Here is a 17,738-nt window from a genome sequence, read left to right as displayed (position 1 = left end):
CAGATAATCCGCATGGTTGGTTGGATCAAGAGATTCATCTTCAATTGTCGTAATGGAAAGAAGAGGAGACAAGGAGAATTATCGGTGGAAGAAGTGACAGCTGCTGAGAAAACAGTCCTTAAACTCGTTCAGAAAGAGTCATTCGACGGCGTAGAAGACCAAAAGTTGAAGTCACTATGCCCATTTGAAGACAAAGATCAGATCATTAGGCTGAAGACGAAAATTGTAGAGCTTTCAGATTCAGAAGTGTTTCGGTATCCTGTTGTATTACCAAACACACATCCTGTGGTCAAGCGGTTGATTCATGACAAACATGTAGAATCTTGTCACGTTGGAGTGCAGGGTCTGATGAGTCTTCTCAGAGAAAGGTACTGGATTATAAGAGGAAGGCAAGGCGTTCGATCCGTTGTTAGAAGGTGTGTCGTCTGTAGAAGATACAACGCCAAGAAGATGGAGACCTGTCCCGTGGCCTTACCAGAAGATAGAGTTAAGGAATCAGCAATCTTTGAAGTCACAGGATTGGATATGGCGGGTCCAGTAATACTAAGAGATGGCAAGAAAGCATGGATTTGTATCTTCACATGTGCAGTGTATAGAGCGGTACATCTAGAATTAGTATCTGGATTGTCAACGGCCGATTTCCTTCAAGCGTTGCGGAGATTCGTCGCTAGAAGAGGACGTCCATCAGTAATCTACTGTGATAATGGTACCAATTTTGTCGGTGCAGAGAGCTTGTTAGACAAACTCGAGTGGGAGAAGATAGAAGCGTACACCACTACGAAGCGTATCAAATGGAAATTTATTCCTCCCACATCACCTTGGTGGGGCGGCTGGTGGGAACGTCTGATTAGACTAATGAAACAGTTGTTGAGAAGAGTACTTGGAAGAGCTTCCCTGACTTATGAAGAATTTAACACAATTCTTTGTGACTGTGAAGCAGTTATAAATTCCCGTCCTTTGACATACGTTTCGGAAGAAAGTTCTGATTTTGTGCCTTTAACTCCTCTAATGTTCCTACAACAGAATGCTGAAATTGGAGTACCTGACATTGATGTCATAGAAGCGGGGAGTCTACGAAGAAGACTGAAATACATTCAGGATATACGGAAGATTTTACGCAGCAGGTTTCGAAAGGAATATTTGGGACAGTTGGTTCAACATTGGAGAACCAGAGTAAATTGTAAGAAGATAGAAGTAGGAGAGGTTGTTCTAGTGGGAAACGACAACTTAAAGCGGTTGGAATGGCCCCTAGCACGTGTTGTGGAACTTATACCTGGCCGTGATGGAAAAGTTCGTCTGGTGAGACTAAAGACCGGCGCGGGGATGATGGTGAGACCTCTTCAACGTATCTTCCCTTTGGAAATCAGGTCAGAAGAAGCTGTTGAACAGAATGTACTTAAGAGAAGACTGGTGGTACGAGAACCGAGAAGTGAAACTGATCAATGTGAAGGTGAAAAGGAATCTCAAATTATCACTACTAGAACTGGAAGAGCTGTGAAACCTCCCAAAAGATTGTCTCTTTTTACGTATTGTAATCCACAGTTTTAAAGATGGGATGGTTGAGTCACTAGTTCCCTTACGTGACTCAAGGTGGGAGGATGTTGGGAATAGGAGCTGGCAACTTTGTGCCTTGTTTACAGTTCAGCTGCTAGAAGAAGAAGAAGGACTAGAAAGTTGTGACCGCATGGTGCTTGTAGAAGCTATTTTCTTGTGTTACGTTCTTTTGTGGAAATAAAAGTGAATAGCTGGAAATAAAAAGGTTTCATTCCTCTAAAGTGTAGATCTTTTGATTTCAAACAATATATATATATATATATATATATATATATATATATATATATATATATATATATATATATATATATATATATATATGTATATGACAGTTGTAGCCAGGAGCATCATTTAATGTAGCAAGAGAGGGCAGTTGTCTCTCGTCAGACTCTTCGGGGGACAACCCCTCTTACTTCATTAAATGATGCTCCTGGCTACAACTGTTATAGTTTTCCATCCTCTTGTCGCCTGAAATGACGCCCCTTGTTATAGCATACATCCAGTATTACCAAAGGGGATTTCTCCTCATCCTCCTTGTAATTTGCACGAAGCGTCAAGAATATTTTTTACACAACGACTGTAGTACCAATAACATAACTCGCGATACCCAGGTATTTACGGAATAGGTTACATTTTGTTACTAGTTAACATGGAACTTGCAAGGTTTTACAACTGATTTGAACATTTCTATTGTTTTATGCATTATGAACATATGGTGAATTAGTATTTTACTTACAGCTACAAGTGGCTACTTTATTGGTTGAAAAAAAAAAAAAAAAAAAACTCGAGTGGGAATCGAACCCGGGACCCTTTGCTCTTCACTCTGCCACACCGGGTCGTATCATATATGCGACGAGTCGGAAACTTTAGGGCTTTTTCTCCGCTAATTCTGGCTATTGCGCTCTCCCAATTTGTAATATTAACACTTTAAATGTGCACTACTACCTCGCGAAAGGTGGTCCCAAAGTCTGCTTTTCCCTTGTTAGCCCACAGCGGCCTCAGACGGGATAGGTTATATACTATATAGTTCATAGCAGCTCGGGGGCAGATAATAAAGGTTTACACTCCGTAGCTCCTAGCAGCCTCCGGAGCAGGTATTAAAGATGTATACTCTGTAGCCCATAGCGGTCTCGGGAGTAGGTATAATAGGTGAACGATCATCACTAGAATTGATAATTTCTTGGTCTCGTTCGCTTTTATTGCCGTTCTTTTGGAGGGAGAACCTGTGGAGGGGGTGTCGAAGTTTTTCGTGGCTCTCCGTGTCCTCTTCGTTTCTTTCTGAAAGTGCAGTTTTCTTATGTCGTCTGCCATTGTTTCTTTCTAAGCCGTAAAAACAGCCGTTTATAGTTAAAACATGTGACTTACGAATATTGGCAATATTTAACAGCATATTATAATGGTTTTATTGAAATTTTAAGATGTTTTTGATCATCAGGAAAGGAATCAAGATATCACATTGCTCTTCTGTATTTTTTCTAAAGCATTGAATTGTTTCAAAAGGACAAAAGGACAAAAGAAGAAGAAACTTCCATATTTGTAAATAGTGTGGTTGAATATTCTTCTAAATATACAGATACCTATCAAAATAATGGAAATTTCTTAACAAAATGCAATTTGTCTAAGTAATATGGTGTTAAACCTCTTTTGGGCTTTAGTACAACTTGTACAATAGGATTCATTCCTTGGTCTTACGGACGTCCCTTTGCTTAAGCAGCTAAATCAATTTGAAAGTTTTACTCCCTAGGTGTGAAGTTGTGGTAACATTAAACACAATCCACTGTTTTAAACTAAAAATGTTGAATTCAGAGAAATTTCCCTCCACATCATTACCTAATCGAATGACCCATTACTAAATTTGTGTTCACATCGAATCGCCGCTACTGGTTAAATTTATTGAATTATAATGTATGTTTGGTGTGCACGTATTTTGCACTTACACTTGCAGAATTGCGGAATGTAATTTTTGAATTGTTTCCAGAGAAATAATGGACTATTCTTCATTACGACACTCACTCACGTCAGCAATAATGGAAAAGGAAGGCTTGATCACGAAATTTCTAGAAAGAACGTATGTAAATGAACAAGACGCATGCACTTGTTTAGTAATAGTAATAGTAGTAACAGTGGCTACTACACTGTGCTTGAATTACCTTGCTCTTTCTTTTTCAAAGTAAGATCTGACATTGTGTATCATTTCCTACTTTGACTTTTGATCAAAGTACTACGCCCGAACTTTTCAAAAGACCTTTTGTCTTCTATGATCGTAGTTTTAATAAATCAGAACACAAGGAAATTTAAAATCATTTATTTAAAAAAAAGTAACAAATATCTCCAACCAATCCCAGATATTCAGGGCAGACTTAGACTAATTCTTTCCAATTGAGCCCCACGCAAGAGCGTAATCTACTCTCGGCTTGTCAAATACACACAAAAACACACAATATGCGATTTTCTTGACAATTCCAATTATTATAACATCTGGGGAAAGGAGTTTTTCCGAGTTTTTCCACGAGGAAACTGATCAAAACTTAGTTGAGATGATCAAATCAGCAAGAACGTTTGAACAGCCACAGTAATGCCTGTCACTTGAGTATCCTTGTGTTTAATGACTATACTCCTAAAATATCGAGACGCTGTATATTATATTTTAAGCCTATGTAATTCTTACACAAAAATATCAGTTTAATAAAGATATTCATAAGGTCAAATAAATAGGTTAATCGTATGTCAGCATTCATGTGGACATATTCGCATTTTCTGAGTCAAAGTTTCCGTCTGCATACATTTTTCGAAATTTCTCGATTTGTCCACATTTTCTGAGCTTAAGTTTATTGTCAAGTAAATTTCAGTTATTTTGGATCTAAAGAAACGCTTAACTATTTATATTCAAAGAAGGAATCGTTAAAGAGCAGATCTACTGAAAAATAGGAATAGGCAAATTCAATATGGTATTAAGTACTCTTGTTTTTATTCATTTAAATGTATTTTTTATAATGAAATAAAATCCTTCAGTATAATGTCCCACGATTATGCCCTATAGGCTAAGAGAGACGGATTGTTAAAGCAAGTGAATTATGGGAGAATTAGTGGAATGAGAATGTGGGGGGAAATGTGAGTACCTAAAAAAATCCATGGGCATGTTATCCACTACAAATTTTGCCGGGGATTGAACCAGGGACCCCACACACCAGAGGTTAGCGCTCTACTACTGAGCCACCGTTCTCCTACAATGAATCGAACACGGGTCTTCCGCGACCAAGACGCGTGCGCTAACCATATAGCTACAGGAGAGCTCACCCAACTTATAGAATAATAGTACATGGTATCTTCATACAATGGCATATCGTCAAGGCCCCACACATATTTGGCTAAATTAAGCAAGTAGCAAACTTAGAGACACGGTCAATTTAACAGGTTTTAAACTGTATTTAAAGATGATGATCTGAATGAGTAGCTGGAATGGTGAATAAGTATAATAGACTCTTCTGAATAAGGTTATGAACAGAGGGTGAATAGTCCCTCTGGTGCTATATACGTATAACGAACGTATTGGAAAGAGATCCACAATACATATTTATTTACAAGCATAATATCCGTACTGTTTATCTGTGTGTAGATACGAACATTTCAATTATATAGGGTATAAAGAGTTTTTTTTTTTTAACATGGCATGTAACAATTCCTTATTAACTGTAACTACGTTTATTGTTCTTAGGAAATAATTAATAATTTTGAACAAAATAAATTCACATTTCTTTTTAGTTAACAAACTTCTCTAAATAAATAGCAAGTAAATAATTACATTTAACTGACTTTCTACTCTTTGTATACACCGTCTTGTAATATTTTATTATCTGTAAAAGAATACAAAGGAACTAGGATAGGTTTATTATGAAGACACCTCTCTTCACTATTAAGGCGGGATGACCAACAATCTATCAGTTCTCTTAGAGTTGTTCTATCAAATATGGCAGGAGATTGTCGACTCATTCTCTTAGCTTCTTCCTGTTAAAAAAGTAGAAAAAATTAATATAAAATATTTATTGTTGTCCACTGAACTGAAAAACTAAGCAGACTATGAAATAATTTGATATTTTTGTAATACAATAATATATGATATAACTGCTGATAGATGCTATGAAATACACAGTGAATAATTCAAATATACTAGTTTTACTTTATAGCGCACAGTACGAGGCGCATCCAGAGAAGTATGTTCAAATGAACTGTAATGAAAGATGATCTGAAAAAAAAAAATATTATCATAAAGTTAGTGATACTTAATCTGCTTTTCAACATATGCACATCCTTCTAGAGGCATTTCTTACAACATAACCCAGCTTTTGTATACCTGTTTCAAAGAATACTGTCGCCAATGATTGCAACCAGGATGTTACCAGGGCCAGCGCTAGCAGTTTTGTCGCCCTGGGCGGTACTTTCACATGCCGCCCCTTTAACCCGCAACCTTATTTTGACAGAAAACGTTCAAGTGTCACGAAAAAGTAGGATGCCCCGTTTAAAAACATGTATGAAATGGGAAAGTAAACAAAAAAAATTGAACTACCTCTCTCAAATGATTACGTAATATTTAAATGACTCCATATATAACACAATATTCAGTATGCTTGATTTCGCTGTATACCTGTGATATACAGCAGCGCATACAGAAGATAATATTTAAAAAACAAAAGTGCTTTAGTCTCAACTAAGAATTTTAATTTTTAAACTTATTTTATATCAAAAGATGTTTTCAATAGAGTTGATTTTTAGTTTAGCGTCCCTTTCGCCAGCGAGGCTATATGAGACGTTGACCTATTGATTAAAGTGGAATCCGAACCACATGAGCTCCCGCCGGGAATCGAACCCAGGTCTCCTACGCCAAAGGTGTTTCCAATAGAGTATAAAGCACGAAAATAATAGTGAATCAGCTATTACGGCAAAACTAAGTGATTGGCCTAAGCCTTAAGGCATAAGCCTTATGATGTACTAGAACAGAATAGTGATACATGAATTTAACATACCTTAATTGAAAGAAACTTTTCTTGCTTAGATATGAGCAAATTTCTGTATAACATTCGCGTAGTCCAACAATGTTTTAGCTAATTCGTGTTGTATTGATATTATCGCTAGTCCACTCAAGCGTGTTTCAGACATATAAGACGTAGATAGTTTTTAATAAGCTTAAGTTTCGAAAACCTTTCTCCACTTGCCACGGTTACCGGTAAGGTTAACAAAATCCTAAGTGCAACACTAACATTGGGAGTAAAGTCATGTTCCCTAATTAATTTTAAAGTTTCTTTTGTTGAACTTTTACGCTTAACTATAGCGGATAACACTTTTAGTTCGTCTTTCAAATCACTGGGGTTGATATCTTTCGATTCTTCGTGTGTTAAAATGCCGGCAAGTTAGTACCTTTTCAGACAAAAGTTCAGGTGACATATCTTTAAGATTATTTATATTGTAATGAAAATCGAAATACTCGATGTGATGTTTAAGTTGCTCAAACTTTTCTCTTAAAGCTAACACAATCACGTCTAGAACTTTGTAATAAAAATCGCTCTTGTATCTTGTTCGTGGATCTCCAATTGCTTCACCCTCTGCCTCGTACTGAAATTGTCTCTTCCTCTTTCTACTTCGAGCTTGCACTGTATTACCTATCCGTGGGTCATCCATGTCTAATGCTGATGACAACTCCATCATATCAACTAAGTAAGATTGAAACTTTGCATCATTTCTACTCCTCTCAAAGTATTCATATATATTGTCAAGATACCCCAACTGCATCCAACACACGAGAATCAATGCTTTGGAGACTTTTAATTATTAGGTTTATGTGGAGTAAAAAATCATATCAAATAACTAGAGAGTAAAGGAAAGGAAAGTTATGCAGCTGGTTTGCTATACAAAGAGCATCGATGAGCTATCTGTTCTATTGCCATTACTTATTAGAAGTAAGGCATCATAAACTTTCCCTGTTTGATACGAGGGACTCGCATCTGAATGGAGTCAGAGCATCAATTCGGCTCTCGCATCTTGTGGTGCTCAATGGTTTTAAAGTGACACTGCTAATATGTTCCTTTAGTATGGCCCAATGTTGAACCAATGTAGAAAAAAATTCTTTTAGCTATACAAAAAATGGAACGGCGTATTGAAATGTTGTGGCTGCATCATTAACGACAAGGTTTAGTGAATGACTATTGCAAAGAACATAGAAGACTCGGGGATTTATTTCTAAAATTCTCTTCTGAATACCTGAATGTTTGCTTTTCATATTGGAAACATTGTCATATCCTTAGCCCCTTATGTCTTCGATAGGAATGTTAATATCCTTTATATGTTTAATTATTACTTCTGTCATTCCTAGACTAGTGGTGTCTGTTACCGCTACGAAACAAGAAAGTGTTCTCAAATTTTTACAGGGCATTTCTATTACTGTATGTAATTTGTACATGACCGATTATTGTCATTTGCTCGGTACCAGAAATATCTGGCGTACAGTCTAGTATTATACTATAATATTTTGGAACTCTCAACAAAGACAGCATTTTACTTTTTATTTATTCACTAAGAATGATTCCAGTTTGGACATCTTTTTCTAAATAATGGTGGTATTTATTTGGTCCTCCCATGGGTCTCAAGTGGGAGTGTACCTTTTGCATACTTGGAGTGGAGCGTTAGAACATTGTTGAATAGAAAAACATATAAAATATACCTTGATAATCTAATCCACCCTAGCTGAAAATCTTATCTACTTCGCTGCAAGGGAAATATTGAACGATACCTGTTTGATAATTGAAAATTAGGAAAAATGCTCTGAATTTCCTGAGTGAGTATTTTCCTAAATGTGAGTGAAGTAACTTCAATTATATTCTCAGATGAACACAATTTTATTTTTCCATGTGGGCCCATTACGAAGCATTATATTTTGATAGTATTCTTTTTCTTTTCAAATTTTGCCGCCCATTAGACTTGCCGCCCTGGGCGGTGGCACGGCTCGACCCCCCCTCGCGCCGGCTCTGGATGTTACCAACCGTCTGTAACTCAGCTTTCCTGTCCGAAAGTTGTCTGGTCACAAATCGCTTTAGCTGGAGAATAAGTGGAAGTCGCTAGGTGCAAAGTTGGCGTTGTAGAGGAGATCATCATATATATTCCAACTAGCTGCGGTCGGCTACTATTGGTTCGTCATACACATTGGTGCGACCTGCTGTCTTTAAGTTTTACGTCCCACAGTTATGCCGGCTACGCTAAACGTGACGGTGATGATGAGAAATGAATATAACGGTGAAATGAATAAAGTGCGAAGAAACGGGAGAACCCCAAGAAAACCATACACACGGTGTTTGTCCATCACAAAGTTCACATGACGCGCGCTAAGATCGAACCAGGACCCCATGGACCAGAGGTGAACAACGCTCTACCACTGAGCCACCGCGATCCCACGCGACCTGCTGTTAATCGTGTGCACAATTTTCTGACCATACCTTCACTTACGACATCAGGACCATATATTTCATGTAACTGCTTGTGGGACAAGGACACTGAGAGCTTCTTAGCGTGGAGATACTTGATCACCGCGTGTATCTCGCATTTGGAGGGAGACTATATGCACACAGCCATGTTTATCGTACTACAGTTCTCTCATCACTAAGTCCACACAACTGTCCTCGCGCCAGCTTATAGCTAGATGTTTCTTCTCCACTCCTACGCATGCAAGTTCCGATCTGACCACTCGTGCGATGTTTTAGAACTTACTTTCTGGGTGCACCTCATAGCTGTATTTTAATCAAACAATTTCAGAGTGCGCTGACTCTTCTATCGATGACTTCTAAATACTGCTCAACTGAACACAAGTGTGAAGATCTCTGCCTAACTACGAAACCTCTCTGAAAGTAAAGTAAAATAATATCACTTCTCAAAATTGTAACGAACTAAGCTTTTAAAAAAGGTACGATGCATAGCTTATGGTCTTATCAATGATATTATTTGTTTTCCTTCCTAGAGATGAAGTTGTTGATAACTGTGATTCACTTCTTCAGATAGTTCGAAACTGTAACAAGCTCGGATTTTTGGACAAACAACGCTCCACAGATAATAAACTTATCATTGACTTTAATTTCTTGTCACTCCTTGAGTAAATCTGGTGTTTAATTTCTAATATTGTAATTCATTTCTCAGATAGATACAGAATCTAAGAACAAAAATCTGAATATATACTCAATGCTCTTTGTTCTCTCATTTCAATGAAAAGACAACGTCTGAAACACTGTTAACAGTCCATAGCACGATTTGATTTCCACTTCAAATTTCACACGAGAGCAAATGATGGTCTCACCTACTCCTATCGTTTGTTGACAATTCTATTTTGTCATTTCGGTCTGTAGGCGAACACACAACTTCCAGCTTTCAATGAAGTAAATCATATGTTCAGTAAACTTATCAGTAAAATATATCAAAATTGCGAACAAAATGTTAAAATGTGTAGAAAATTTGCTCCACTTTCCATCATATTGACATTTATGCATTTACTTAATACATAAGTGTGCAAAGAAACGCCAAGATAGCATCCAAAAGCCTATATATTTCTCAACATTTTGTCTTTTCTATAATATTCGTTTCTCCCTACTTTCTCTCATCCTACCTATCCCCTCAAACCTAATGTTAGTTGTTATAGTTTCCTTTTAATTTAGTTTCCCCTATAATTTGAGTGAAAATGTTTTATCTAACTCCTAGTTAGTAATTTTCCATGTTTATTATTCCAACTTCAATGTATACATATACAGGGGGTTCCTTATAATTATCGGGGTTGTACTTACGTGTATCTTCTCTTTCATATACAATGTAGAAACAAAACATATCTTAAAAAGGAAAGGTAACTCAAACAGTAAGAAACAGACTAGAGATGCAAGGGCTCGGAAAAAAACCGGCTTTTTTGGAAAAAAACTCGGTTTTTTCTGCTTCGCTTTTTTGCTTGGGAAATTTTGGGCTTTTTTGAAAATTTTGCTTTAAATTGATAAAGCAGACTTTGTTTCGCTTCTCTACAACAAAAAGAACTCATTTAAATAGTGACTGATGCAGATAATAATATGAAACCTCGAAAATAAACCATGAATTTCAAAAAGATTTTTTAAAATTCTTAACATATTTACATTATGAGTTCTAAAGGATTAACCAATATATGTAATAATATTTTAACCTCTTATATACAATAAGTACTTTAAAAAATGATACACAAATAACTAGCAAAATTGTATGTAGTATTTTTACTTCAAAATATCAGACACCCTCTTTTTGCAGCAAAATAAAGAAAAAAACATGAGAGAAATCGGCACGTCAAGAACTTCGTTTTGGGTGGTTCTGTACATTCTTGAAATTTTTCAGTTAAGTTTTAACCTTCATATGCATTGTATGAATATTTCGAACAAAGTTTTCACTGATTGATCACATACGTAATAATCTGTTACCACATATCAGGTGCTTCGGATCCGCAAAATCGGTAAAGCTCCAAATTCTGTAATGCACTGACTGTTCCTTAAGCTTGTTCAGAATCGGGAAAGTATCGAATTTTCTGTTCATGGATCATATACGTAATAGACGGTTCATCTGAGCGTATGGTTTCATAGGCTGTAGAATATATAACCACCATCATGGTTTACCCAATGCTGAAGGTTTCTAAATTTTTAACAAGAAATTTTAACATATAATTACGATTTTTTTTTTTTTTTTTTTTTTTACAAATAAGAAAAACTGTGGAATTCATTTAAAAAGAGTGGAAGAATCAATCACTGTTCCAATTCACAAGAAAGACGACAGAATTGATTGTAATAATTATCGAGGCATTTCTCTTAACATTCTATTAATAAGATTGACCCCATACGCAGATGAAATTATTGGAGATTATCAGTGTGAATTTAGTCGAAATCGACCAGATATTTACCATTCGACAAATACTCCAAAAGAAATGGGCATATATTACCCAGTACATCAACTGTTTATTGATTTTAGAAAGGCTTACAACTCGGCAAGGAGGGAAACATTGTATAACATTCTTGCAGAATTTGGAATACCGAAAAAGCTAGATTTATTAAGTGTTTAAATGAATTCCAGAGTAAAGTCCGAGTAGAAAAATGCGAGCTTCCACGTCGAGATTGGCCTGAAACAAGGATATGCGTTATCGCCGTTATTATTCAGCTTTGTTCCGGAGTACGCTATAAGAAAAATCAAAGATAGAACCAGGGCCTAGACTTGAATGGTATTCACCAGGTTATGGTGTATGCTGATTAGGTAAATCTGATAGAACGATCGAAAGAAATGCAGAGGCCTTATTAAACGCTTGCAGGGACATGAGTAAATGCAGAGAAATCTACATACAATGAAGTTCACAAGGAAGTTACGGCTAATTATGAATGAGTTAAAATTCAATTAATACTTTCGACACAGTGGATACTTTCAAATATCTTGGATCAGTACTACCAGACCAAAATTATATCCACAAAGAAATTAAATGTCGACTAAAATCAGGAAATTCTTGTTATTATTCAGTTCAAAATATTTTGTCGTCGCGAATTTTGTCAAGGAATTTAAAGCTTAAAATATATAAAAAGATAATCATGCCTGTTATGCTTTATGGTTATGAAACATGGTCGCTTATGCTGAGGGAAGAACGCAGACTGAAATTATTTGAGAATAAAATTCTGAGACGAATATTTGGACCCAAGAGGAACGGGAATGGCGAAAACTTCATAAGGAGGAACCACATAATTTATACGGTTTGCCAAACATCGTTAGAGCCATCAAGTCTAGGAGGCTCAGGTGAGCAGGTCATGTAGCCAGAATGGAAGAAAGTAGGAACGCTTTCAAAGTTTTAACTGGAAACCCAATCGGGAAACATCCATTAGGAAAATCTAGGAGAACAATATTAAGATGGATCTGTGCAGAAATAGGAATACAGAGTAGAAACTGGATTGAATTGGATAAGGACAGAAGTCAATGGAGAGCTTTGTGGCCATTGAGAAAGAGAGAGAGAGAGAATACATTTAAGTTAAGCACAACTACACAACAAACATGAGTGAGTGGTTAGCTTTCGCGCTTCTATCGTGAAGTCCGGGATTCAACCCCGTATTCGACCATTTTGACAAAAGTTTTTCTTAATTCCATCTGTGAATGTAAAGATAGTGCGTGTACTGTGAGTCCTGGCCGACTTACTTTCTAATCGTTTTTAAATCTTTGTTAGTATTAATTACCAGCAGTGATGGATTTGCGAAGAGGGTTAGGGTGGGGATGGCTTCCGGATTGAAGCCTCTACTCCAAAACTACGGAATTTCTAAAACAAACTAAATATTTGTTTTGCCTTTACTCATAAACTTCAACCTGTCCTCAAATAAAAAATTAGGAATTTTTAGAAAAACTAAGCATTAATAAGAAAAGCCCCTCCGAAAATACTTTTCTAAATCCGATACTGATTATCAGTATAAAATGGTCTTCAAGGTTGTATCTGGAAGATTATAGCTGAATATACAAAACGAAACGAAATATTTGTTTTGCCTATACTCATAAACTTAAGCTCCTCCTAAATAAAAGATAGAAATTTTTAAATAAGAGTTAGAAAAACCAAACATTATTCAGAAAAAAACCCTCCAAATATTTTTCTAAATCCGATACTGATTATTTCTATCAAATGGTATTCAAGATTGTGTCTGGAAGATTATTGTTAAATCATTGCACAGCTACAGTATAACGGAAATGTGGAAGTACGCTGTGGCAGATATATTGAAAACGTACGCTATGATGGATATATTGAAAAACATAAGTTTAATTATGTGCTAGAAGCTAGAGTACTAAACTCTAAGAAGTGAAACACACATGACTAAAACCAAATGATCTAGAGAAGAAAAAATGTCGATAATTCAGAAGTTAAAATCAAGTTAAATAGCTTCTAAAATTGCCCTCAAATACTACGTAATTTATGTTTACTTTAATTCATAAACCATGTGCTCCATCCATCATGATGGTGATTTCCAGAGCGAAATATGGCATTCAGGTCATGGAATCTTATTTAACTTTAGAGTATACTATAATAAAGCTATTTAAACAGAAAAATCATGAAAATGAAAAAAGCCAAAATTTCCAAAATTCTCGTTTTTTTCCCAAAAAAGCCGGCTTTTTATGTGCAAAAAACCATCGATTCAAAAAAGCCGGCTTTTTTGCATCTCTACTACAGACAGACTAAATACTTGCCGTGTCACAAGGAGATACCACATCGAACACTTTTCAATATTTCAACAACCTAAACACCAGGCGCGTGTATACACTGTGATCGACCAAAACTGACCCAAGCGGTAGTATGGAAGAGACTATTCAATATTCAGTATCTTCAGTTAGTTTTTAGCAGCAGTCACGATGAGTGCTTAACAACGTTCGATACATGAACTGTCACTATATGAGTTCGAACTCGGGCATAACGCTGTGCAGCAATTCAAAATATTTTTCACACGAAAAGAGAAGGTGCAGTGAGCTACAGCACAGCAACTCATAGGTTCTAGAAATTTCATGCAGGTTGTTGACTCGATTTCCTTTTATCGATTACTATTTCCCAACAATTTCTGAACCAATCAATTTCGGCACTGTTGTTTTCTATATGTTCAAGATAAAGTAATTATTGGGTCAGGTCATAAATTATTGAAAAACTAACATTATCAGTGAGATTGAATCTCGCACTTAGTTGTGCAATCATCAGTAAAAAACTGGACTACACACTTCACGTGTTCTTTCGCCAATAATTTCCGAACGCATCAACCAATTTTAATTTAACTTTCTTCGGTGTACAAAGGACACAACTCTGTGTACGGTACTGAAAATTTTAATTGATTAATTTATTTGAAAGTAGAAAAAGAAAAAAAAATGTGTGTATATAAATTTTTGCTGATGTCCATACAGTATATTAACCTTCTTATTAAAATATTGAATACCTTAAGATAATCCGAAACTTTAGAAGGCCTGCAGTTCTTCAGTTTAGCTTCTCCATTCAGTTTCACCAATTGAAGCACCTCTCTCAGATCATCAATAGTAGAAAAACCACTAACATCTGCAACTGCTGTGACATAAGCGACTTGCGAAGCAACATCTGTAAAAGTAATACTCATTACTTACATTCTGATAATAATATGAAACTTATGAAATATGAATCTCAATGTTTCATTATTCTTACTTGACACTGAATATTAATTAAAAACTACACGAATATTTCAATCTTTATAGGCAACAATGAACTGTCATTACACTATCATTCTTGTAGTTCAATACTAGTGGGGGGAAATGGGATATCAATAGTAATACTTTGTGCATATATATAATTGACTAGCTATGATCTATGTGCAACAAAAGGAAGACAAATGGAGGAATTAGAATCAAGAGGTCAGTATATATATATATATGTATATATAATGTATACAAGAAGGTAATTAAAAAATTATATGAGGGTATGTCAAAAATTATCCGCAAATTTCATACTGACCTCTGCCCTCGCTTATTTTATTGTTATGCTGTTGTGGTTATGTTATGAAAGTTTGATCCTAATTCCTCCATTTGTCTTCCTTTTGTTGCTGACAGATCATGGTCGCTCCGTTAGAAGTTTGTATTAAAGAGGAACAACGAGCAGTGATCCGGTTTTTGTAATCGGAAGATGTATCATGGGTCGCAATTCATCAAAGACTTTCGCCACAATACGGGAACAGTGTCTTGCCGCATTAGAGTGTCAACGAATGCATTGAAAAATTCAAAGATGGTCACACAAGGAAGGAGCCGCATGACAACATTGAGCGTGCACATGACATGGTTATGTTAAGACAGACGAGTGATTGTCGATGAAGTGGCACATCATTTGGAAATTAGTCATGGTTCTGCGTACGAAATCATCCACAACAGACTTGGCTTTCATAAGGTCTGTGCAAGATGGTTTCCAAAACAACTCACAGCACTGCATAAACAAAAGTGCTTGGACAACTGCCAAAAACATTCTGGATCGCTATGGTAACGAACGTGACGACTTCTTAGACAGATCATCACTGGTGACAAAACATGGATCCATCATTACAAGCCGAAAAGTAAACAACAGAGGTTGGAGTGGAAACATCCACAATAGCCCAGCAAGAAAAAGTTCAAAATCCGTCCACTCGCAGGAAAAATGATGCTTACAGTTTCCTGGGACGCACACTTCTAGCACTGGAACATTATCAGGACAGTGGCACAACAATAAACAGTGAGCGTTACAGTTAGATGCTTACCGATGCCTGCAATTCGAAGCAAACATCGAGGACTATTGTCGAAAGGTGTTATGTTGTTGCACGACAATGCCCATCCACATACTGCTGCCCACACTGCTGAAATGCTCCGGAAATTTAAGTTTGAAATAATGGTTCATCTTCCATACAGTCCTGATCTTGCCCCTTCGGACTACCACTTGTTTGCTTCACTCAAATAGGCATTGAGGGATGTCGATTCGCCTCGGACCAAGAAATGAAGCAAGCGGTGCATGCATGGCTCGCAGCTCAGCATAAAACCTTCTTTTCTGAGGGAATCGGAAGTTTGTGCAACGATGGACCAACTGGTTGAAAAGCAAGGGGACTATATTGAAAAATGAAGTTAGTGTGTTTACTATTTGTATTGAAAAAAGAAAACTATAGCTACATTGCGGATACTTTTTAACTTGCCCTCGTGTTCTGTATTATATATATATATATATATATATATATATATATATATATATATATATATATATATCGGGAAACCCGGGTTCGATTCCTGGCGGGAGCGGATTCGGATTCCACGTTAATCAGTAGGTCCACGTCTCATATAGCCTGAACGGGACGCTAAACTAAAATCACCTCACTATACATAGATATATATAGATAGATAGATAGTAGAGACGCAAAAAAAGCCGGCTTTTTTGAATCGATGGTTTTTGGCACATAAAAAGCCGGCTTTTTGGGGAAAAAACGAGAATTTTGGAAATTTTGGCTTTTTTCATTTTCATGATTTTTCTGTTTAAATAGCTTTCTTATAGTATACTCTAAAGTTAAATAAGATTCCATGATCTAAATGCCATATTTCGCTCTGGAATTCACCATCATGATGGATGGAGCACATGGTTTATGAATTAAAGTAAACAAAGTACGTAGTATTTGAGGGCAATTTTAGAAGCTATTTAACTATTTTAACTTCTGAATCATCGACATTTTTCTTCTCTAGATCATTTCTTTTTAGTCATCCGTGTTTCACTTCTTAGAGCTTAGTACTCTAGCTTCTAGTACATAATTAAACTTATGTTTTTCAATATATCCATCAGAGCGTACGTTTTTCAATGTATCAGTCAGAGCGTATTTCCACATTTCCGTTACACTGTGGCTGTGCAATGATTTAACAATAATCTTCCGGACACAACCTTGAATACCATTTGATAGAAATAATCAGTAGCGGATTTAGAAAAATATTTGGGAGGGGTTTTCTGAATAATGTTTGGTTTTTCTAAAAATTCCTAACTTTTATTTAAGAGGAGCTTAAGTTTATGAGTACAGGTATAACAAATATTTCGTTTCGTTTGTATATTCAGCTATAATCTTCCAGATACAACCTTGAAGACCATTTTATACTGTTAATCAGTGGTGGATTTAGAAAAGTATTTTGGGAGGAGCTTTTCTTATTAGTGCTTAGTTTTTCTAAAAATTCCTAATTTTCTATTTGAGGACAGCTTGAAGTTTATGAGTAAAGGCAAAACTAATATTTAGTTTGTTTTAGAAATTTCGTAATTTCGGGTTAGAGGCTTCAATCCGAAAGACATCCCCACCCTAACTATCTTCGCAAATCCATCACTGCTGGTAATTAGTAATAACAAATATTTAAAAACGATTAGAATGGAAGTCGTCAGGACTCACAGTACACGCACTATCTCTACATTCACAGATGGAATAAAGAAAAACTTTTGTCAAAATGGTCGAATGCGGGGCTGAATCCCGGACTTCACGATAGAAGCGCGAAAGCTAACTACTCACTCATGTTTTTTTGTGCAGTTGTGCTTAACTTAAATGTATTCTCTCTCTCTCTTTCTCAATGGCCACAAAAGCTCTCCATTGACTTCTGTTCTTATCCAATTCAATCCAGTTTCTACTTTATATTCCTATTTCTGCTAGATC

At 36.2% G+C, this 17,738-nt stretch overlaps 2 protein-coding genes across 3 annotated transcripts in view; one reads left to right on the top strand and one right to left on the bottom strand.

Moving 5' to 3' along the window:
- The first annotated feature begins 12 nt into the window (after window positions 1–12).
- On the top strand, window positions 13–1,548 carry LOC145667592 (uncharacterized). Its single transcript, XM_081735058.1, has one exon. It carries the CDS (start codon window positions 13–15, stop codon window positions 1,546–1,548), a length of 1,536 nt encoding a protein of 511 aa, XP_081591184.1.
- Window positions 1,549–5,237: 3,689 nt separating this feature from the next.
- Window positions 5,238–17,738, bottom strand: part of LOC145668127 (PMS1 protein homolog 1-like) — a 153,356-nt gene continuing 140,855 nt past the window's right edge. For both annotated transcript variants that reach the window (XM_081735686.1, XM_081735689.1), the window contains 2 exons: window positions 14,520–14,674; window positions 5,238–5,559 (listed from right to left, as the gene is read on the bottom strand). In XM_081735686.1, the coding sequence (XP_081591812.1) occupies window positions 5,371–5,559; window positions 14,520–14,674 (344 nt within the window). In that variant the 3' untranslated portion in view covers window positions 5,238–5,370. The remainder of the gene's footprint in view (window positions 5,560–14,519; window positions 14,675–17,738) is intronic.

The sequence above is a fragment of the Thermobia domestica genome, chromosome 13 (genome assembly GCF_964235325.1).
Source record: "Thermobia domestica chromosome 13, izTheDome1.hap1.1, whole genome shotgun sequence".
Classification (NCBI taxonomy): Eukaryota; Metazoa; Arthropoda; class Insecta; order Zygentoma; family Lepismatidae; genus Thermobia; species Thermobia domestica.
The sequence above is the reverse complement of the archived record's forward strand: the minus strand, read 5'-3'. Positions and strand labels throughout refer to the sequence as shown.